We start from the raw sequence: 24,471 nt of genomic DNA on the forward strand, positions 1-24,471 counted from the left end.
AACGATCGGAGCGCCCGCTGATCGACTGGATCTCACAACTCGGAAAACGCCAGATAAAATATTCAAATAGGCAATCTCTTTATAAATAAACCAAAGATATGAGCTTTAAACAAGTACATTATCGCCTGAAAAAGTCTTAAAACTACATTTCGTCACACATTAATAACAGTAGTATTTTTAAATTTTGCGGGGTTTCTCATCAAGACATTTTGTATCTCTGCACCGCACAGCGCTCTTGTTGCGGTTGTTGTTATAGCAACAAAAGATGCCCTCGGCTGCTATTTTGAACCAAACGCTGTCAGCTTTGTTTTTCTCAAAAAAACTCATCGATTTGCTTCAGAGGGCCTTTAATAACCCGCCAGAACTGTATGGATTAATGGATGGATGCACTTTTTTGGTCTTCAAATTTTGAGCTGCCATTCACCGCCATTATAATGCTTGAAAGAGCCAGGACATAGTTTAATATAGGGTGAATTCATGGTGATTGGGGCACTTTGAGATGAGTTGGAAAAAGTGACCCAATCACCCTGAATTAACCCTAACTCAGATTGTATTCATCTGAAAGGAGAATGTCATATACACACAGGATGGGTTAAGGGTAGGGGTGGGAGAAAAGGTTGATGCATCGATGCATCGCGATTCGTTATCCAACAATTCAGAATCGATTCTCAAAAATTAAGAATTGATTCTGTATTCAATTCAAACGGCCATTTCACCAATGTGCGCGCGCGCGGTCACCGGCCAAACAGAACAACCCGTTGATAGGTGAACGTTCGTATGCTGGTGAATTGCCTTCGTTTAAGATAAAATGGACAAACTACGACCTGCTCAGGGGCGTCGCACCCGTGGGGACACTTTTCCCGGTGAGAGGGTTCAACACCTGCACGTTTTATGCAGTTTATCAGCAGTTTTGCTCAAACGCCTTACAGCAGTCGCTCCTCCATTTCTCTGCCGCTCTGTGTCTGCGCTCGCTGCGGCTGCCTCCCCATTTCAAAAATGTATTTTGCCTATTAAATGCAAAGTTTTTAATTTCAAAAGCACTTCTAAATTAAGTTAATATTTCCAACAAACGAAATTCTGAGCCAAAATAACGAAGTGGTGCTCAAGTAGGCTATAAGGTGCTTTCCTTGCCATTAAAGCAGCACTAGGTAACTTTTCAACCTTTATAATATATTTTCAAACCTCTTGTGATGATACATCGACTTACAATAGGTTGAATGACACGTCTGCCATAGCCTGACGGGGTCTGTATCGTTTTTAATCGTACTTTTAAACTTCGGGTTTCGGGTAGTAACCCGAGAAAAAAAAGAACTACAAAATTCGACTGCTTTACGGCATATACGTCACTTCCACCACCACCCCCACTTCCTTAAATTCGGACGTGCGAGAAAAACTATCATTTGTTTGCCGAATGTTATAGTCATGGCCGAAGCAGCACAGAAAAATAAGAAAGCAAAGGTTTTGTCGGAGGAAAGCAAAAAGAGGAAACGAGAAAGTGATCGGATTAAAGGCAGGACGAGGATCAACATTGGGCCAGCGTTTGCTCGTTGACGTGAGCTTGCAAGTACAACAAGACGTACAAAATCATATTTTAGGATACCTAACATGTCTGTGATATAGGTTTATTTGTCTTTCCTCAAGCTATAATGCAAATCGATTTTTCAAATTTGCAGATTCATCTAGGGTAGCTTGATATTATAATATTGACGATATATGGTTATTATCTACCACTCAAACATTGAATTGAAGTATCATATAGATTCTGTAAAACGGGAACCAATAGACTTGGCTACTATAATGACGCTGGCTTGTAAACGTGAGCTTCGCGATTATTTGGCGTTTGAAAAAAATAAAACCCATGAAATTATATTCATATGACATGCTGAAACATTTGCCACTGTACCTGGGATGAAGACATTTCACACGCGATGCAAGCAGAACACCTGCATGTGAACTCCTGCAGTGTTCAGGGCTATCATAGTTGTCATGTCAACAAATGCACGTGCGATGCATCCACTGATGTAGAATGACAGTTTACGACAGTAGTAGAGGACAATACTGTTTCCCAACTGTAGGGGGACCCCGAGAGCAAAAACTACCTAGTGCTGCTTTAATGCTTAATAACACTCCTATGTCTCCGATACGGTGGCCGGGATATAAACCTACCAACATCCGTGGCATAATTTTTGGAATGACGTATCGAATATTACTGAACTACTGCACAATGTTTCAAACGAATGGAAAATTCTGAACAAAGACTTCGTTTTGGTGAGTGATTCGTTAAATGTCTCTAACATGACTGTTGCAGCTCAGCAAGTTTTCTCATGCGAGATGTTATGCGCACACACTGAATTTGGCTTCTCAGCGAGCGCTAAAGTGGTTTTTCTTCTGCATTAGCCTATGTTTTAAAGATTTTTTTGTGGCTCTAAACAAAGTAAACTTTTTTTTTTCCTTTAAAAACATTTTTTGTTAAAATTTGTCACACTTAGTTGTAAACTGAGAACTGTTTATTCTTAATGATTGTTCTTTGCAATTGTATATATGGCTTACCATGTTTCATTCAGAGCTTGTTAATCTTGAATTTAACTTTGTTAATAAAATAAAAGTATTGAAAGAAATCTTCATAATCATTTTTAATATGGCAATGCTGTCAAACAGATATTCTAACTAAAAACAAAACACATATTAGCTCCAATTTTTGTTAAAATTTAAAGTTCATGTATTTGCACAGCAGGATAATTAGTTACCAAAAATGTATGTTAAGAATCGTTTTGGGAATCGGATCGTTACTCCCAGAATCGGAATCGGAATCGGATCGAATCGTTAATTGCCTTAAGATTCCCACCCCTAGTTAAGGGTGAGTAAATTATGGGATTGTGGTAATTAAATATTGACTTGGTTATTAGGGGAGAGCAGGGACGAAAGTACCATTTTTCAGAAAATCGTAATTTTAAAAGATAATGTTTTAGACCGAGATATATTTTTGCTGTGGCCAATAACTCACAAGTGTGTTCTATCAATAGCAGGTGGTATTTTGTACAAATGTAGAACGACTACAGTATAATTTCACTTTGAACATAAGTTGCACATTGTTACTTTTGACCCCATCAGGTGGGACGAAAATAACACACAGGTGGGTCAAAAGTAAAACAACAATACAAGCTAGATTTTTTGGTGCTACTCTTGTTTTTATTAAACATACCTGACTATGACCATGTTAATATGTAACTGCAAACATATTTTTTCCTTTATCTTTGCAAAAAAATTATTAAATTACATTTTCATTTTATATGTTAAAGTTCATCAAATGTTTCAAATGTAATATGACAGTACAAACGTGAATTGTTTAGAATATTTTTTATTTGCAATGTCAATCTATTTGATAAGTTTTTTCTTCAACAGTATGAACAATATAAAAATTAAATTAAATAAAATTAGCATAATATGCATTATATATATAATAGCGGGACATATATATATACAATAGTGTTACTTTCGTCCCGACAGGAAGTCCTGACATTTAAACACGATTTACTTTTATACTGAAAAACTCTGAAAAGACAAACCTTCAGTGTGTGTAACAGCACTAAATAACCCGTAGATTGATCATTACTGTGACACATGAAACAAGAAACACAACTTGTAATTAGAAAAAAAGTACCGCTTCATTAATTTACTTGCCGTACTTGAAAACTGTATTTCGGACCTAACCGCGGGAAACGATGGCGGAATCACATGATATTTGGCAGATCCGTCATGGGTTGTGTGCTGAACGTGCTGTCATAGCTTGAAATGCAAATGTATTCAGGGCTCGGAGAAAATCGCTTTGTTACTTTCGTCCCGTGTTACTTTCGCACCGGTTCTCCCCTACCAAAGCTCTCTATTTTGTTTTAGATCATTAAATTACACTGTCCCAGAAATCTGTCCAAAATCAAGTTTTGTGAGGTACCTTCGTACACAAATGCTGACTGCAAAGGCATTGCCTGATAAGGCAGCGAGGCAACAAGTCAGTTAACTAAGCTTTTTTTTCTTTATAAGAAAGCAAGTTTGATTATTGTTTTAGCGCTGTTAGTTGTAAGGCATAAACAATGATAGTCTTTTCCCTGCCATATACACGTCTACCTAATGGAAAACATTGCTTTTTACTTGAAAACTAGAGTTACTGTCAAACTACTGTCAACCACCACATAAGAATCACTACAGATATAATGAACCCCAGCAAAGTTTTGCACCTTAAATGTAAAAATTACAACCTATTCAATGCCACTGAAAACCAAAGTGAAACATTTCAGAGACAAAAAAACCCTCGGAACTAACTGCACAAGTGCGATGATTAGATTGACGATTAGTTAACAGCCACATACCCAATATAAACACACTTATGCAGTTATAGGGATAGAAGAGATGTGAAAAAAAGCACAGATCTTTAAATGTCCAGTCTAGCAGTCCAAAAATATATATTAAAAAAATCTACAAAGTAGTTAATAATCAGTTAATAAAAAGTGATATAACTGAGAGGGAATGTGTGTGTGAAAGAGAAAGCTGTGCAGTGTTGGCACAGGAAGAGCTTGTGTCCTGCACTCTGAGTCTGTGCTGTTTACAGGCAGGAAATGTTTGTTCTGTGAAGGGGAAGGAAGCACCTCTCTTAGTAAACACAGCACATAACATCATTTGCCATAACAGCCTCATATACACACTCTTTCGCCTGAAAGAGGAAGTGATTTGTATCGAAACTCTGTTTCTTGTGAAGAGCCGTCATTATGAGATTCATTGCCCATTAACGCATCATTCAAATTATTCCAGCTTGAGCTCTGATCAATTAACCATCACAAGCATTCACATGATCCCAGCATCAGTACGCAGCACCGTACATTTTTGTTAGTATATACAATTAGCTTAAATAAGTAACACACAAATAATACAACTTCTTTACTGAACACACTGTGCAAACATTCACAGTGCAGGGTGAAAAGAATTTTGAATCCTTAGGATAATGATGTCTCAGAAAGCTAACTGGAGTCAGGCGCCAGCTAACCCAGAGTCCAATCAATGGCAGAACACTGGAGGCTTTGGCCAGAGTTTCAACAAGTTTGTTATTGGCAAGAAGCATTACTGGTCACTTTAAATGAGGTGTCCTTAACTACTACGTATTTACATAAAAAAATAAGTACAATGTACCTATTGTGTTCATATTTCTAAATCAACCTTTCTAAATGTTTCTCTCCTTTCTTGCTGTATAGATACTTTCCAGAATTGTATATGTTTGCTCTATATCTTTCTAGCGTTTTTCTAGTTTTTCTCACTCCTCTTTATCTTGCTCACTGGGGTTGAAAGGCGGTATGAATTTGTATGATTTATCTATACTGCAGTTATGGGTCGGTTTTAGGGGCGGGGTTAGGGGTAGGTAATTCGTACGAAATCATACGAAATGACCAACTTGTCAAATACATACGATTTAGCAAAAATTTTACAAATTCATACGAGTTAGGTCGTACAAATTCGTACAAATTAGCCACCTCTTAAAATATGTAATAATTGCTGTGAAATTGGGTTGGATGAACTCAGTGACCTCTTCATATTTGAAAAAGTATTTTTATGATATCTCTCTATTGAAATGAAAGCTTTAGCGCAAGTTCTGCCAGGAAGATTCAATGGTATGTCACTCGTCACATTCAGGCCTAACCAATCACGTCCTAATTCACAGAGTATAAAAGACGGTCACTTACTCATGACTGAGTTCGCAGATGCTGACGCCGATATTTACCTCCAGCCTCCCCACCACCACCAGGATGGTCCCCGCCTATACCTCCCGGGGGTCGGCTGCACCCCTGCCTTCATCTTCAGGCAGGAAATGCAGAGTCCGTTACCCTCGAAACGAAAGCTAAGGACGGGGCATACGCCAAAGAACCTCTAATTATCATACTTGCTAGGCTATCAATAAACTTGATACTTTTTGCACTTCATCTGGCTTCTGAATCTTTCTGGTAGAACCATTGATCAACAACTTTTTTTATATCTGATAAAACTTGAACTTGAATTGTTTACATTCACCTACAATACCTCAATCATGTTCCTTGCCTACTGTAGGTACAATCTCTGCTGAAAAGACGTGGGGCCTGATGTATAAACATTGCATATGCATAAAATTGGTATTGAAAAATGCATAATCAATGCTCCACAGACATATCAGGATTTATAACAAAGGAAATATGGACACACCGTATGCACACTAGACCATGTGTAGGCACTCCTTTCCTGTAATTAAGTAAAGAGACAAGATATAATATGCCACCTAATGTGTTCTGCTGTGTTCTAAACACAAAAATGCAAATAATAATCAATGATGTGCACTTCACTCTAAGTATATGGGTTAAGGCTCTGATATACTTACGGTGAAGTTCTTTTCCGTTCTTCGCTTAGAGGTAAAACGAAGTTCGAAAACGTGAGCAGCGATATACTGTTAGCGGAAATCCAACGCCGCCTACACATATTACATGATTACATGATGGTAGTACAAAGGTGTTTACCAGCCGTAGAGAACTTTTCCGAGACGTTTTGGCCCGATTTTGTTCGAAATGATGTTTCAATACATTCTTCGTTTTCACTTTAAGTATATCGACCTTTAGCAGCGTAACCTGTATAATAAAAGATACTGACAGACTCGTTCAGTGATCGGTTTGAATAGGTATAGAATCCACAGTCGTTGTAAGTTCCATATATGGATATTTTGGGGAGGAGACATGGTGGATGATTTACGCAAAAACTTCTGCGGATTTCAAAAAGCGTTTCATGTGCAGGTTCTGGGGTACTTTTGTGCATATACAAAACTTTTCTTTTGTGCGTACACACACTTCTAGGATGAAATCTATGCAACTGTTTGATACATGAGGAGACCATTAGTGCCAATGGTTTATATGATCTACTTAGGCTTACGCTGCTACTCCAGTATGAATTTCTGTGCTGGTTTATGCTGGTCAGTGCAGATTTGTTGCTTGTCTAGTTGGTAGACCAGCATAGCCATGGTCAAGTCAGAGTTAACCAAACTTGAACTTTGGTACATGACAAAAAGACAAAACCATGCATATGCTTGGGTTCCTGATCGCCAGAACATTTGTATGTGAATGTCAATAGTGAATGGAACGCCAAAGTGGCAGTGTTGTAGTTGAGACCAGCTCACTCAAGTCAGAGTCCAGGCAGAGACCTGCATAGGTTGAGTTCAAGTCAAGACAGAGACCTGAAGAGGGACTGAACGATTCAGAGTGTGTAAATATACTTTCCATTGTGGGTGAATAAAGGCTTGTTTTGCGTCAATGTCAAACAAACCTCTGCAGCGCATACACAGTATGCTTCGGTCCAGAGACACAAATTGGCACAGACCACAAAATGTGGTTCTCATGACCGAACTCTGTCTTGAGTCTGAGTCACGGGCATGTCCAAATGCGCCTGAATCCATGACAAGACCAAGACATACAAAAAATGCAGAGAATACTACAACACTGGCAAGTGACCAAGTGTACTGTGAACACAAGGGGAAGATCCATGTGTAAAAAGGAAAGTGTAGGATGTTGTGGGCAACTCCGGCCCACAAGATCTGCTTTCCTGATAAAAAATAAAAACACTGAAACAAGCTAATCTAGGTCTTCAGGATTACTAGGGCTGCTTCTCAATAATCCTGCGTTATTATTATGAATTTCTTAAATAACCAAACTTAAACAACATAGGGGCAAGTCCCTTGAGAGCAGCTGATGATGCTGTGAAGAGACGCTTGAGTGATCAAGAATATTGCGATTTACAAATAAGATTTCCTTCGATTCCTCTGTCCTCATTTCATTCCCTTGCATCCCTCCCTCGCATCCTACGGGGGTGGCGCTGAGACGTGAGGAAAGGAAGCGAGGAAAGGAAGCGAGGATGCACACAAAAGAAATGAGAAGCACCCTAGAAAGCTACAGGCAGATGAGTTTGATCACGGTTGGAGCTAAACTCTTTAGGAATGTGGATTTCGAGGGCCAGCCAGAATACTACACATGGAATGTCATATAAAAGCTTTTTGTGATGCACTCCAGAGAAGGATGAATAGATCACAGTTTATCTCAACGCTCAACACAAAATGTAATCCCAACACATTCAAAACAATCATGCTTCATTGAGCAGGAGATCTTAAAGAGTTAAATGTCATACTCACTGACTGGTGAAGGTGTGCTGTATCCACTGAGGGGTAGGGTGGGCAGAGAGGGTGGAGAAAGCCCACCCAGCATGTGCGGGAAAAAATAGGAATAGTGGGCCATTGGGAAGCCATTGAGGTGTGGGCTGGGGTTGCCCTTACCAGACATGGCCACCACTAGAGTTCGCCCACAGTCACACGGAAGAATCCAAAATGATGCTCAACGTGGATGCTTTGCAGGGATTGTTCAACCATAAGGGCGTCTAGTGGATGCACTTTGATGTGCGTAAGTGTTTATTCCATTTGACGCAGGTAGATAAAAAACAAATGGTGAATTTAGACAGATGAATGGAGGAGTTGCTCTAATTTCCTGCTGAGGGGTTTTCTGTTGGATTTGACTCCCATATCACACAGGCCAATTGAGTTTATTTCCAAAAAGATTTGATTCCGCTTATTGAATCCAACCATCGGTACATCTTACATGATGTGCTCCACTTTTGGCTTCCTTTAGAACTCCTACAGAATAAAAGAGAGAGAGAGAAAGAGAGATTAATTGAAATTATTAATATATGGAATGCTTTTTGGAATGCAATAAAAGCAGTGGTTCACCCCTAAAATTCTGTCATTATTTAATGACCCTGATTTCATTCCAATTTTTTCTTCACAGTTTATTGTGACCCGAGGCTGTAACCACCATAGACATTGAGGGGGGCAAGTCCCCCCCAATAATTAGAAATGGCCAAATTGCCCCTCCCCCTGTTCTGCTACACTTTATTACGCAGCACTCTGTATGTTAGGATTACAAAAAGGTTCAAAAGTTATATTTTTAGACTGGTCTGCCTCAGCGGTCTAAAAGCATTTGTCAATGTCAAAATGATTAAGATGGCCAATCAAATCAATCAAAACCCAATGTTCAAGACATGGTTATGGCCTTGTTTTTGAAGCTCCAGCAACAAAATCACCATAAAAGTAGTCCATACAAAATTTAAATCATTATTTGCTAAAAGTCTTCCCTTCTGCTGCACCACATATCTCTTTTTCTAAATCTATTGTATGACTTCAGAACAAAGCATGAGATATGTAAACTAATTGTATGATCCTTTGTACTTGTATAGTGTTTTGGAGTTTGATAGGCATGGCCACTATGAACTGTGTGGTCCACCTTGTTTTCTGACAGAAAAAAATAACAGCATATGTGTTTGCAGACTACTGTCATTGTTTATGCATAGGTACAGTATTTGCATGTGATGTTTTTTGTAATCATTTATTTAAAAAAAAGGCAAAAAGGAGTATCGAAGTAATCTAAACAACAACGTTTTGCATTCAAGGTGCTCTCTCACGGTATACAATAGTTTTGTGTGGTACTGAGTAAAATTTAAGTTGTTAATCACTGACAAACTTATCCTGATCCACATTCAGAAAACAGCCATATCACATGGCAAACAAAATAAATATTACATTATAAGTAATGTTTAAACGATTACAGAAATGTTATTCATTTTAAGATTTTAAAGTCTACTTTTTATGTGATCTTTTGAATTTAGGCGGCACCAGATATCATGAATTCAGTTTTATAATTTCAAGCCAACTGCATTAAATGCGATTCAAAACATAATTGAGTATTCACAGATTCAATAAGGATTTGTAAAACATTTGTACTTCTGTAAAGTTGTTTGTATGCAAATGATTTAAGTTTTAGATGCTGTCAATAGATATTGTACATTTTAGTGTCTATGCACTATGGTAGAGCCACATTTTACATAAAATACATACTCAATAAATCATGCGCTCAACTCTTAACACTTTCTTACCCCTTCGACTTGCTTCTGTTAAAATCCTTTCATAAACAGCAACAACAAAGAAGCACCAAAAAGTACAATAGTTTTCAGACATGAAAAATCAGCAAGAAAGATCTATGTGAATTTGACAGGAATGAAATACCCTTTCTGTAATTAAAATAAATCCTGTTAATTTAATTAAATCGTGTGAATTGGTGTGTGTGACGCCAATGTATTGAGTATTGCGTCACGTGCTGATGCAACTCTTGACACAATAAGAAATAACATTTGTCTCTAGCGGGCTGGATCATTTCAAAAGACTGCTTACGCCAATCTCGCCGTCAAACCAACGGCATGTCCAGGACATCAAGTCAACAGTTCCTCTTTTTGTGTTGGCCAGGCGTGGTCATAGATATTTCATCCATCTGAGAGCATATCAATGTGAAGAGGCCTGTCTTTTTAATGTGGGAACTTCTTTGCAATTACACATAAAGCGACATTTAGTACCTGTGCTATAATGTTGAAGTCACTATGAAATTAAAATGGATTGTTGGTTATATTTTGTTATTTTAGTTTTTTACTAACCTATGAAGCTAAAGAAATGAGCTTTTCCCCATTTTTTTCAATACAAAAATATTTTTGTATGCCACAAATGGTAAAAATTAGCTATAATTTTTTTTCAATCTATCTGAAATACTATCTAACCTACATTGTTTTTCTTGAATTTGAGTGACCTTTTCTCATTTAGGGTCATTAACATGCATGCAAAGTTTCAACATGCTGATGCGTTGTGAAATGTGCATATCAAAATTGTATACACTCTTGCTGTTTGTTTTGAGCCATTTTGGACAGCTATTCAAAAGCAACTGTACAGACACAAAATACAAAACACTTTGTTGTATCTCAGAGCTCTTCAACTCTAGTCCTGAAGTGCCAGTGTCTTGCTGAGATGAACAACTTCATGAAGCAGTGTTTTGAAATCGGCCATCACTGTATAAGTTGTAAAAGTAAAGTTTAAAACAAGTTATGGAAGTTTATGACCATGTAAAATATATAACATATACATATATATATTTATATTTTATATAAAATATACATTTTACAAAACATGTTCAATTCTAAAACCTCAAGGAAATCAAAGCTAAATATCTGAACAAATTCAGTACCAAATTTTAGGTTGATATATAAAAAAAGATCCAGCAGTACCAACGTTTTCCACTATATGACATATAGACTCTTCGATTTCCATATATGGTTTGAGTGATCTGAACGTTATATTTTCATACTTTTCAAAATATCTATGAAGTAGACATCCTATTCAGAAGTAGTTTGGGCAGTAATGTTAATATTTGATTTGAATTCAATCTATAAAATTCATATTAAAAAAACATATGGAAAGAGTCAGAGCGCGTTGTAGTTTGGCACCGCATCACAAATGACGAATCTATCGCTATTTATCTACAGCTCTGTCATCTCTCTTGAAAATCAGTCACCAAATATGAAAATTTGAGTCTGAAAGCTTTAAAATGCGATATAGTTGGTGAAGATTACTTTAGATTTAGACTAAGATATTATTGTTCTAAATGTATAAAGGCAAGTGTCCTAAGGGCCAATCTTAAAAATAGCGGTTAAAAGTATTTTTATTAATCGTAAATTCAGATATTTATTCTTCGTAATGTGTGAAAAGTATTGATATTAAAAGTGAATAGTTTGTTCCTGATTGTATGTGTTTTTTCATAGTGTGATTTTTGGGGAATTGTATTGAATCCAATTACGGTCAATTTGACCCGGACCATAACGAGTGTAACCAGAAATCGAACAGTGCACGAGGGTTAAAGGTTTATATTTCTATTTTCTATAAATATATTATATTTATATTTATTATCAGTAATTACACTCTAAATCAGGATTCCCAAATGTACCATAAAACATAAATCATGGTTATTATAGTTAATTAAAAATAAAACCATAAAAAAACTTTACTTTAGATAAAATTTATTTTAACTGGAATATTTAAACCTATTTTATGTCAGCTCATTTCTGTTAATTGTTTAATTTGATGTACTAAAAGAACAAAACCTGATATATACTAAATAGATATATATAGTATCTTTGGTACTAACATTTACATACCCCCTGAGATTTCAAAGGTAATATTTCAATAATTTAAACAACACATTTGCATGTTCACGGTTCACAGTCAATGATCATCATGTGCAGGTAAACAAATAAAATATATAATATTTTTGTATATTTTTTCTTTTTCTTTCTTTATTTTAATTTACGATTTGCATGATGTAATTAATTAAATTAATGAATTATGATTTAATTTAATTAATTAGCTTTCCTTTAACTCACAAACCCCCATTAGAGAACCCTAGTAATTTATATTTAGTTAACAGCCATATACAAAAGTTAGTTCTGGTCCTCTAGTATTTTTTGAATGAGAAATAGGTAAGCTATATTGTATTTGTTTGAATAAGGGAGCATGTCAAGTTGATGTAAGTTGATATAAGTCATGTAAGACAGCAAAAGCGAGAAATGTAATTAAAATAACACCAACAGACCTTGAGACTGTAAAAGCTTCCAAATTGTGTCTACAGGGAACTACCCACTCACACACCATATGTAAACACAGTTACATGCAAACTTGAATTTCATTCATTTGGGCACTGCTGAAGCCTTTTTCCAAATCAGAGCCAAGGACACAGTCTGTGCACACTGCACACACACAAACACTGTGAGCTATGTTTAGCACCAAGCCAGAATCCTGGTCAAACAGTATATCATGATGTTATGATCAAATAAACAAGTCATGTGTTTTATATAGATTTCACATGTTTCAGCATTTGAGTGTGTTTGTGCTTGTTATTATGATCACTGGATGTATCTATGAGACAGGAAGTGCAAATATAGGGCAGTGTGAAATCCTGATGCTCTGCCAACAACTTCAACACACACACACACACACACACACACACACACACACACACACACACACACACACACACACACACACACACACACACACACACACACACACACACACACACACACACACACACACACACACACACACACACACACAGGTTAGGTGTGTTGGGTTTCCATATTTTATGGGTTAGGGATAGGTTGGGGACTTCCTTTATACTGCACAAACTGTACATTCTATCCCCCTACACAAACCCTACCCCTAAACCTACCCATCACAGCAAACATTCTGCAAAACATTCCATTTAGTATGATTTATAGCTATTTTCCTCATGGGGACCAACTAATGCCCCCATAAATTCAAAATTTACTGAATATGAGGTACACACACACACACACACACACACACACACACACACACACACACACACACACACACACACACACACACACACACACACACACACACACACACACACACACACACACACACACACACACACACACACACACACACACACACACACACACACACACACACACACACACACACACACACACACACACACACACTGCCCTCCAGGCACTTCTGCCTGTCAGATGAGAAGGACCCCTTGACATTTGTGCCTCTATTAGAAAGGTCAACCTTTAATTACGTGAAATGCCAGCAAGCATGCACCTGCAGAAATACACTCGACATGATCTGTGATGCGGTCTTAGGGGGATGACTGGTGTTCTAGGGAGAACCTTGGTATTGATATGCTAAAGAGAGCCTTATTCAACCACTCTCTCTCTCTCTCTCTCTCTCTGTCTCTCTCTCTCTCTCTCTCTCTCTCTGAATTAATCATCTGGTATTGTCCAGGTAAATGGTACCAAATTCAGCAGCTCTGCACTAAATTCATCAGTATGGAAATTCAGCAATGCTAAACAACATTCAACATCTCTGGACCAGATTCAGAAGGTCTGGACTGAATTCAGCAGCACCAGACTGAATTTAGCAGCTCTGAACAAATTTTAGCATCACGATATTAAGTTTTTAGCCGCATCTCATGCTTACTGTATATACTACCGGTCAGTGAGATGTATAAAATAAAATAAATAAAATAAAATAAATAAAATAAAATAAAATAAAATAAAATAAAATAAAATAAAATAAAATAAATAAAATAAAATAAAATAAAATAAAATAAAATAAAATAAAATAAAATAAAATAAAATAAAATAAAATAAAATAAAATAAAATAAAATAAATAAAATAAATAAAATAAAATAAAAAAAAATTAAATTAAATGTATTTATTTAAATTAATTAATGTATTTATTTTATTTCATTCTATAATTTTTTTTATTTTATTTATTTTATTTTAAGAAATTTAGCAAGGATGCATTAAATTGATCAACAGAAAAGATATTTATAATATTACAATTTCTATTTCAAATAAATGCTGTTCTTTTGATCACTCAAATATATTAAGCAATATTGCCATCACAGGAATAAATTACATGTTGAAATAAATTAAAATAGACCAGAGTTCTTTTAAATTGTAATAATATTTCACAATATTACTGTAAGGCTTCTTCCCAAAACATTAAAAGATCTTACCAACCCCAAACTTTTGAACAGTAGTGTATTCAACACAAACACAATAAAAAAAAAAAAAATTAATGCTAAGTGGACCATAGAAATAAGAACATGCAGCAGCAATATGTATAAAAATAAACAATTAACAGCTATAAACTGTATTATTATAATTGTTTTAAACATACGATTATTATAAAAAAAAATTTATCCTATATTAAATAAAAAAATTAATGAATGAAATGTATACAATGCATAGCTATGTAGGTCACTTTGACTAATTGTGTCTTTATTTTTCTTTGTGTGTCCATCATTCTTTTAAGCACTTTCTTTATTGAAATGTCAAACAGGCTTTTAAAAACGGCTTTCTGTTGCCTGCCTCACTGTAGACACAATGACAAAGAGAGCTTTTGACCTGACGTCTTGTGTTGTCACAAAGATCGCATATTGTACTCATTTGAAAAGGTCAATGTTTGCAATAGAGGTGGGAAATGCAATCACACACACACACACACACACACACACACACACACACACACACACACACACACACACACACACACACACACACACACACACACACACACACACACACACACACACACACACACACACACACACACACACACACACACACACACACACACACACACACACACACACACACACACACACACACACACACACACACACACACACTAACAGGACAAGGTACAGGGTGTCAAATGCTCTCTGGTATTTACCCCTCCACCTTACAGAGTGTGTGTACTCTATGTGTGAGTGTGTTAAAACACGCTGGGTTGGCGTGGCTATTGACACAGCTGGCTGAACGGAAAATATTGCTTAACATGAAATCTTAGGAAATCTTTGAGGTGAAAATGAGGAGAAAGAGAAAAGACAGCAAACAGAGATAAAGAAAGAGCAAACCATGTCTGTTTCTTTCAGACACACACACACACACACACACACACACACACACACACACACACACACACACACACACACACACACACACACACACACACACACACACACACACACACACACACACACACACACACACACACACACACACACACACACACACACACACACACACACACACACACACACACACACACACCATATGGTATAAATTCAATATTAATGCACATCAAACATGCCGTTTCATCTACACCTCCTCATGTTTGAAACCACTGTTGTATTTACAATATTACTAATATTATTACATTTTCTAAAGAATGTGAGTCGTGCTTTTCTGGTATTTTTGAATTTTCTATTATCCACCAGATGTAAAATGGTAAGTTGAGGTCAGGACTCCTTGCAGGTCAGTCAAGTTCCTCCACACCAAACTCGCTCATCCATGTCTTTATGGACCTTGCTTTGTGCACTGGTGCACAGTCATGTTGGAACAGGAAGGGGCCATCCCCAAACTGTTCCCACAAAGTTGGGAGCATGAAATTGTCCAAAATGTCTTGGTATGCTGCAGCATTAAGAGTTCCTTTCATTGGAACTAAGGGGCCAAGCCCAACCCCTGAGAAACCACCCCACACCATAACCCACCCTCCACCAAACTTTACACTTGGCACAATGCAGTCAGGCAAGTACCGTTCTCCTGGCAACCGCCAAACCCAAGCGTGATTCGTTACTCCAGAGAACACGTCTCTGCTCTAGAAGAAGACGAGCCAGCAGAGGCAGTGTGATGCTTTGGTTACTTTGACACGTACCACCTACCTAAGCATTGTTGCAGACCATGTATACCCTTTCATGGAAATTGTATTCCCTGGTGGCTGTGGCCTCTTTCAGCAGGATAATGCACCCTGCCACAAAGCAAAAATGGTTCAGGAATGGTTTCAGGAGCACAACAATGAGGTGTTGACTTGGGCTCCAAATTCCCCAGTTCTCAATCCATTTGAGCATCTGTGGGATGTGCTGAACAAGTCCGATCCATAGAGGCCCCACCTCGCAACTTACAGGACCTAAAGGATCTACTGCTTACATCTAGGTGCCAGATACCACAGCACACCTTCAGGGGTCTAGTGGAGTCCATGACTCTTTGGGTCAGGGCTATTTTGGCAGCAAAAGGGTGACCAACACAATATTAGGAAGGTGGTCATAATGTTATGCCTGATGTGACCTGTACCTTAAAAAGTTTGTAGGCAAATTGGCCGGTGAGTGAAAAGTTAATTTCAAACCTTGGATGTAACCATCTAAACGTGTTAGTATAGAAATCATGCACTGTGGTAAAAGTGTTTTGAGGTCATAACAGAATTGTGTAAGGAACTGTGTGAAAATTAGACTTTGCATGGTCAGATTATAATACTTATATGACTTATAATACTTCTCTTATGATTAAAAATCATAATTTCTGTGAAAAGGAATACAAGTTGTTGGTGCCACTATAGTGTTAATTTCAGCTGGGAACTGCAGTTAATTGTTTGCATAGGTAGTTTTTGGAGTTTAAGTGTAGCTAGAGGCACGTTTTTTCCAATGAGCCTGAGTTGAGAACACACACATACAACACATGGATGGTCTGGAGGCTGAAGATGTGTTGTGTTTTTGTCTGGAAGTGATAAAGATGATGTTTTTCAGCTGAGGAACAGGGCACTGACCTGCGGTATACACACACTCTTCCAGGAAAAGAAGTGGGAAGGCGTACTCACAGTCCGTCATAGTCTTAAAACGAGGCCCCCTTTGTTAATGAAAAACATATTTTACAACATCCTCATAACAGACGCAAGTAGTCCTTTTAACAACAATGCACATCTTTAAGAATAATACACCTCTAAAAGCCCATTAGTTGCGTTGTATAAACCTTTTGATGCGTTTTAATAAAGCACCACCACTGCCAACATCAGCTGATCAATTGAAATCTATGAACAGAGGGCAAATGCTTTTAAAACCATTATGACTGTTCTGGTACACACAGTCTCTAAATGTGAACTAAATGTCTTAATGGACAGTTCATATTATTATTAAATAGGCCATGTACACAGTAACTTATGTTTCTCATATCCCCAGGGCTCTAAGAGGAGACTATTGATTAGCTAATTGATTGATTCTTGTCTGCAAGATATTAAGTCAACAACATAATTTCTCTTCAAGCACACACGCACGCACTCACTCACACGCACACACACACACACGCGTTTTATTGGGACTTTGCATAGACATAATGGTTTTTATTCTGTACAAACTGTATATCTATCCTCTAACCCTACCCTAAACCAACCCACCATAGAAAGCTTTCTGCTATTTTTGATTTTCAACAAATATCATTCTGTATGATTTATAAGCTTTTTTCCTCAAGGGGACCAAAACATGTCCTCACAAGGTCAACTTTTACTGGTATTATTTGTGTGGACATTTGGTCCCCAGAACGTAGGGAATGCCAGGGCCACACCTTTCTTTGGTGCTCAGCAGGATGCTAGTTGCTATCCTAGGCCCTGTTTAGACCTTCTATAGCAGGGGTCTCAAACTCGGGCCCGCGGGCCGCAAGATTTTATGGCCCCCTTCTTGACATCAAAGTTTAGTGTTAGCGCGGCCCGCGCATTGCTCTGAAAAGCACCTTTTTGCTGAATCGTTGTGTGTGCAGCGCTTGCCGTGCTTGCCATGCTTGCTGCCTGCTTTGTGTGTGTGTGTGTGTGTGTGAGAGAGAGAGAGAGAGAGAGAGAGAGAGAGAGAGAGAGAGAGAGTTGGCTCGCCCCTCCCTCGTGCAGTATAATTGGTTGACACCGTGTGATTGACAGGAACAGACGAACGAAGCTGATCAGACAGTTAAAACGAATGTGGTCTAACAGCGCTTAATTTCGTCAATTTATCGCTTAATGCCATTGCTGAGAGAGACTCTATTCTTTCCTGTGAAATCACAAAACAAAATGCAAATGTGTCCATGGTCTTATTATACAATCATTGATGAACATCTTTGATTTTAATGAAGAAAAACTATATGAGAGCGGATTAGAACCCGGAACCTTTGACAAAAATTCTACCACCAGACCACTGGGGAATCCGTAAATAAATCGCGGATCTATGTATTTATTCACTCATGCAAAGAATATCGGGTCTAATAATATATTTGACGCAAATTAATGCAAAAATTGTTTACAAATAGTCCCAAAAAGATTATTTCCCAACTAGAATTAGACCTAGAATTCCGCTCACTGTTCTGTTTGACCTGGTTACGGCCTTGCTGTGAATTAGTCTATTATTTAAAATAAAATTAAAATCATTCATTATTTCATATTACATGATTTAATTTCTATAGGCTATATTTAGTTCAAATTCAGAGGAATAGTTCATGTTAAGAAGAAACATTCATGTTCAAGAACTATTAATAATAAAGATTGAGAAGATTGGATCAGTTGTGCTACTTTTTTTTGGAATACTTGAAACACTTTTTATGTCACATAAATTATGTGTTATACTTGATGCGGCCCAGCCTGACCCAGAGTCTACCTCCAGCGGCCCCCAGGTAAAATGAGTTTGAGATCCCTGTTCTATAGCCTGACGTTGTCATACTCAGATTCTAGTCAGAATATGAGTCTGATACTGCTCCATTGGGCTGTGATTATGGGGCATGTTTCAACCGAACCAGGAAACAAAATGCCTCTTCACTCAACTGGATAGATAACCAATCGGAGCAACGGAGTAAGTGACGTATGTTGAGCGACGCATAGTTGTCAACAGAACAAAACTGCATGCACGCTGGAAGAAGTAGAAGGAGAAGATGAGTGTAAACCATGTTGTAAAAAGAATTTAAGGATACATGGAGTACTTACCTAGCCTGACAAGCCAGACCCACATCAAGATGTTGGGTCTGGGAATTCACCTTTGGCAGGGATCAATCCGAGGGGCGGGATAAACGGTTGTCTTTCAAATTCCCTCTGCACGCAATAGGATAACGCTACAACCAACCAGAGCAACGAAGAAGTTGAAGCGGAGCTAGTTGATAGATTAAACTTTCGCTGTATCTGGTCGGCAAAACTCCGAACACATCTTCCTTTCTTAAGATTGACTTCAGTGCCGTTCTTTGCTCTTTTCTCAAAGAAAAGCTTAAAGGTCCCATGGCATGGCATTTTTCTATTATTTTATAATGTTTCCTGAGGTGTACTTATATTGTTAGTATGATTTTTACATCATAAAATGTCATAATTTAGAAATAAAAGGCATTTTGTCTATACTGCTGTTTGCCCTGTGGCTGAATGCCCTGCTTCAAGAGGCGTCTGCTGTGAGACTTCAGTAAAAACGCCCACTGTTGTGATTGGCTGACATCTTTGCATTTTAAATGAGCGGAGGGGGCATGGTTTAACGAGGCACGAGCAGGCACGAGTCTGCCAGAGAGACGGATGGACCTGAGTTCACTTCACATCAGTTCTCTCAGCATGTCTCAGTTCAGGGTGAACTGTTGTAGTTACTAGCACATACTTCAGGTTATTAGTTTATTTCTAGTCGGAGGGACTGTCACTCATGTCAGAAAGTTAGTAACTTTAGTAAATTATGGATCAGCGCTGACTCGAGACGCGAACCGTTTAGAACGATTCAGTCCGATTTGGTGAACTGGTTCGGTTCACTAAAAAGAACCGATTCAAAAGAATGATTCGTTCGCGAACCGGACATCACGGAGACGGAGCGATTGCTAACAAAGTTATTTATAGTAACTACTGAGTTATGAGAGCGCTGTCTGTCAGCGCGAGTTTATTGTGTTTGTATCTGAGAGTTCTGAATAAACACGAATCCCAGTCACGCCGAGTCCGTCTTCATCATTATTCTACCAACTTTGTAACACATGCAATGTACCATTACAGCGAGATGAACGAGTTAGTAAGTGTTATTATTTCTAGATATGTTCCAATCATATTAAAAGCGTCAGTGACGCGCATTGAGTAACGTTACACAGCGCAAACAAAGACACAACAGCAGTAATCGAATGTAATCCAGTTTATTGTGGGGAAAGCTGGCTAGCCTAGCCGGATACCCTCACGCTTACCCCCCTTCTGCTTAATCTCACGCCGCGTTTGGTGCCTCCGCTGTGGGCCAGATGCAGTACTGGGGGTCGGGGATGATGAAGGCCGAGCTTCGGCGTGTGTGAGGTTTATCTCTAAAGATGTGAGTCTGCTGGTGTTGAGCAGAAAAGACTGTATGCACATTTAAGAACAGATAGACGCGACGAGGACGTACAAAACACTGACTCACAAGATAGAAAACACCTTTCTGTCGGGAGAGAGAGAAGCCGCAGTGTGTGCACGAATAATAAATAATTAGCTACACATAAGAAATCACTGATCACAGATCAGAAGGAACTGAAAAAAGACTTCTGTTTTCATTTGTACATCCAAACACTGAGAAACTGCCAGCGTTCACTCGTTCACAAGCAATGATCTCTATTCTCTCGAGCGTTTGCATGGGCGTGCCAGATTCTCTGGGCGGAGGAAAGGGAGGAAACCGTTCCTGCTTGGACGTCAAACCAGGAGACTTCAGGATTGGCTCGTCTGGCCTGTCATTTTCTCAAAGGCAGAGAAAGACAGCCAGAACTCGGTTTTACACCGATCAACATTTCTATCCACTTGGGGACAATATTCAGGCTAGGGGAACTCATATTAATGTTGAAATACCTCATAAAATGAAAATTTCATGCCATGGGACCTTTAACAAGTCTTTCAGAGTCGCGTCCAAAGCCGATTCGAAAGACCGCTGTTCGCCAGCTTCTTTGTTTACAAGTAGCACGCGAAACCGCGGCAACTCTGCCATCATTATGTTAAGCCCGCCCACCGACTCTATACACAATGTGATTGGCCTAACCAGAGTTTGGTTTTTCCAGTTCGCAAACGAACGGAGAGTTCGTTTGCTAGACTACCCTGGCTTCAAATTAGATTTGCTGCCGCTAAGGTGCATCTAGATTTCTAGGCTAGTACCTACCAACACGATCATCATTTTTGAGAGATATAGTAAAGGTGAATGCATAAACGAACAAGTTCTCTGTTTAGTAAACAAATTCAACCCAAACAATCTTTGGTGACGTGGATGGTTACGTTACTGTTGATCATCTGTCCATCATCGCATAAAGCCCTCACTAACAATTTGATTGGTCCGAACAGCTCTTGTTCGAGCATTGTTACTTCACAACGGATCAAGTCCAGACCGAACTTCCCGCCCTCAAATGTTGCGGGTGGGGCTAATTTCGGGCTGGCATCCAGGCTAGACCTTCTAATGACATCTACGAGTGTCTCAAATGCGTCTACTGTGATGTGTGAAAACTCATTGTGTAAAACATGAGGAATCAAAATCACACACTAATGTGCAGCTGTTCTGAGAAACAGGAAGTACTTTATGTGCAACCATTTATGATTCAGCTTGATGATTGTCACATCCTACAGTTTGCCAAATCCCAAAATGCAATAGACTGTGGGAACCGGCACCATAACGTTACCTGTACAGTGTACTGTACATTTTGGTCAAATTAGCATGCCATCCTTGTACTGACAAAGTGAATACTGCATTATTTGTATACTAGGCCTACATACTGAGTGCATGGATCATAAATGTTCCATGAATCTTATAATATTCAAGAGAGAGATACTGAGACCTGTGTGTGTATTTTGGTTTAAATTACACTAGTATCTAAAGACACACAGTGGAGCATTGCCAGACAGGAAGAGGTCCAGCGCTGGGGAGTCCTGTTAACATTTTGTGTGTAAGTGTGTTTGTGCGTCTGTGAGTGTATGTGTGTGTGTGTGTGTGTGTGTGTGTGTGAGAGAGAGAGAGAGATAGAAACAGTAGTGAACAGAAGGCAAGGGAGACTTCAGAGTCAGATCACCAATTTATCCTGAAGCTATTATCTTAGTCTGTTTTCACACTTGGTTAAATTGCAACATATGCTCATTGGAAAAGTGTCTCTGTCAACATTTTTGCAAAACTTCAAAAATGTATGCATACACTTTACTTCTCCAGCTGAAATGGACACTGGTGGCAGTAAAACACCAACACGTACTCCACAAATTGCTGATTCATTTTTGCATGGTTTATTGCAATACTATTTTATGACCTCAAAACACTTTCACCATAGTGCATGATTTGTAAACTAAAACATTTTGACCTTTGCATCACAAAACCAGCTCCATATATATGGCTTTTCTAACGTAGTAAATTTGCTCGGTCACTTACCTAGTACAACAACATTTCGAATGTTCGGTGTCACGTAAAACACAAGTCAATATAAAAGAGCCCAAAGATTTGTAGAAGCAAGCTAAAATGGAATGGTTGCTTCAACAAATGTGTTTTTATTGCACCTTTACTTTTGTTAACACTATCGGTTAGGTTTAGTGTTTACTGTAAACCCTAACGCTCAAAATAATGAATTGATTTGAGTAGAGCCAACTCAAATTAAACAAATTAGTTCAAACAAATGAACTTTTATGAGTATTTAGAACTTTCTTTTTCTTTTGAGTTCTCAAAACTAACACATTTTAAGTAATCTAAACTGTTTCACTGTTGTGAGTTTTATGAACGTGTTTCTTTTAATTTAGTAAAATAGTAGTAAAGTAAATAACTAATTTGATTGGCAAGAACTCCAAAAAAAGTTAATTAACTAAATATTTTATGTTAATTGCTATCAAAATGCATGAGTTCAACACGTTCTCACTCCGAACTCATCACATATTGATGCTTGGTTCGACGTGCAGGGTACTCCATTGATTTCAGTTGTTTGCCTAATGTGTCAGATCAAGACGCATTTAATTCTTTGCATTTGTAAAAGTAGACATGATTTTATAAATATTTATAGGCTACTTTTATATTTTAGAGCAACTTACCCTCCTACCCTAAACCTACCACATACAAGTACAGTCACAGGTATTTATTGCAAAAACAGTATAAAGATATTAACTCATGTTGCATTCCAAGTCTTCTGAAGTCATACGATATCTCTATGTAAAGAAAATAATTGATTTTAATGTTTTTATCACTGAAATGATGATCCCGCCACTCCGTGCTCTCATGTACGCACTCACACAATCGGTCATGAGACACACGAGAGCCAATGACATTTTACAATCAAAGCTGACATAACATTTATTTCTTCGGGCGGCAATTTTTAAATGTGTGCATGATCTTCGGCGGATGGAGATGCTGATCGCCTTTGGGTATTTTCTTCACACAAATCAATCGTTTGGGACTTGGAACACTTGGAAAATTTGTACTTTTTGAATAAATTGTGCCTGCAGTCGTATCTGCCTGTTATATCCTGTTTTATATCCAATGGGTAGGTTTAGGGATGGGGTTTGGGTTACGTGTTGAAATGTGTCTAAATAGCGTAAATAAATAAATAAACAAACAAACAAATAAATAAATAAATGTACATAAAATTATGCTGGCTGGTTAAATTGAGAATCACACTCTGTCATAAAGGCAAAATCATAACCCATTATAATTTCACCATTACGATAACATTTCCATGCCCAACGCGTGTATGATGCCAAAGGTTTCTGATTGAAATCAATGAGGTACCCTGCGCGTTGAAAAAAGACGCTAAAGGGGTATCCTGTGCGTTAAAAAGTGAAGAAGGGTCCTGACTAAGCGTCCATAGCCCTGTTTCCACCGAAATTACCCAGAACAATTTGTCCTAGGAACTTTTTTCCCAGGAGCTCTTTTTCTCTCAGACCTGCTGCTGTCTACGTTTCCATAGCGGTCTAAAGTACAGTGATGATTAGTCCAGTGACGTAAGACTGCGTGCGACTTTCCAGAGCCCAATGGATTTCGTCCTCCGCAAATAAACTTGCAAATAAAAAGCCTGAACCTCGTCGTCGGTCCATCGGTCATATTTTTTAATCTCCATTGTTGATTCTAATAGTAAACAATCCTTACTGCACGCACCGCAACAGACGTTTAGGTTGAAATAGAATGCTGCGTGAGCTCAACCAATCAGCATGCTCAGTGCCCAAGTCCCACCCCCTAAAGTTCCTGAACTTTGAAAAAGTACTACCTCGCGAGCAGGGCCGCGGTTATTTAGACCCTGCGGTCGAAACA

General features: G+C 38.2%; 1 protein-coding gene across 2 annotated transcripts in view; it reads right to left on the reverse strand.

Annotated features, from left to right (window-relative positions):
- raraa (retinoic acid receptor, alpha a) overlaps positions 1-24,471 on the reverse strand; it is a 244,532-nt gene that overhangs the window by 93,904 nt on the left and 126,157 nt on the right. For both annotated transcript variants that reach the window (XM_079846284.1, XM_079846285.1), the window contains one exon: positions 8,183-8,677. In XM_079846284.1, coding sequence (XP_079702410.1) covers positions 8,183-8,330 — 148 coding nt within the window. In that variant the 5' untranslated portion in view covers positions 8,331-8,677. The remainder of the gene's footprint in view (positions 1-8,182; positions 8,678-24,471) is intronic.

Source organism: Gobio gobio (assembly GCF_949357685.1).
Source record: "Gobio gobio genome assembly, chromosome: 20".
NCBI lineage: Eukaryota > Metazoa > Chordata > Actinopteri > Cypriniformes > Gobionidae > Gobio > Gobio gobio.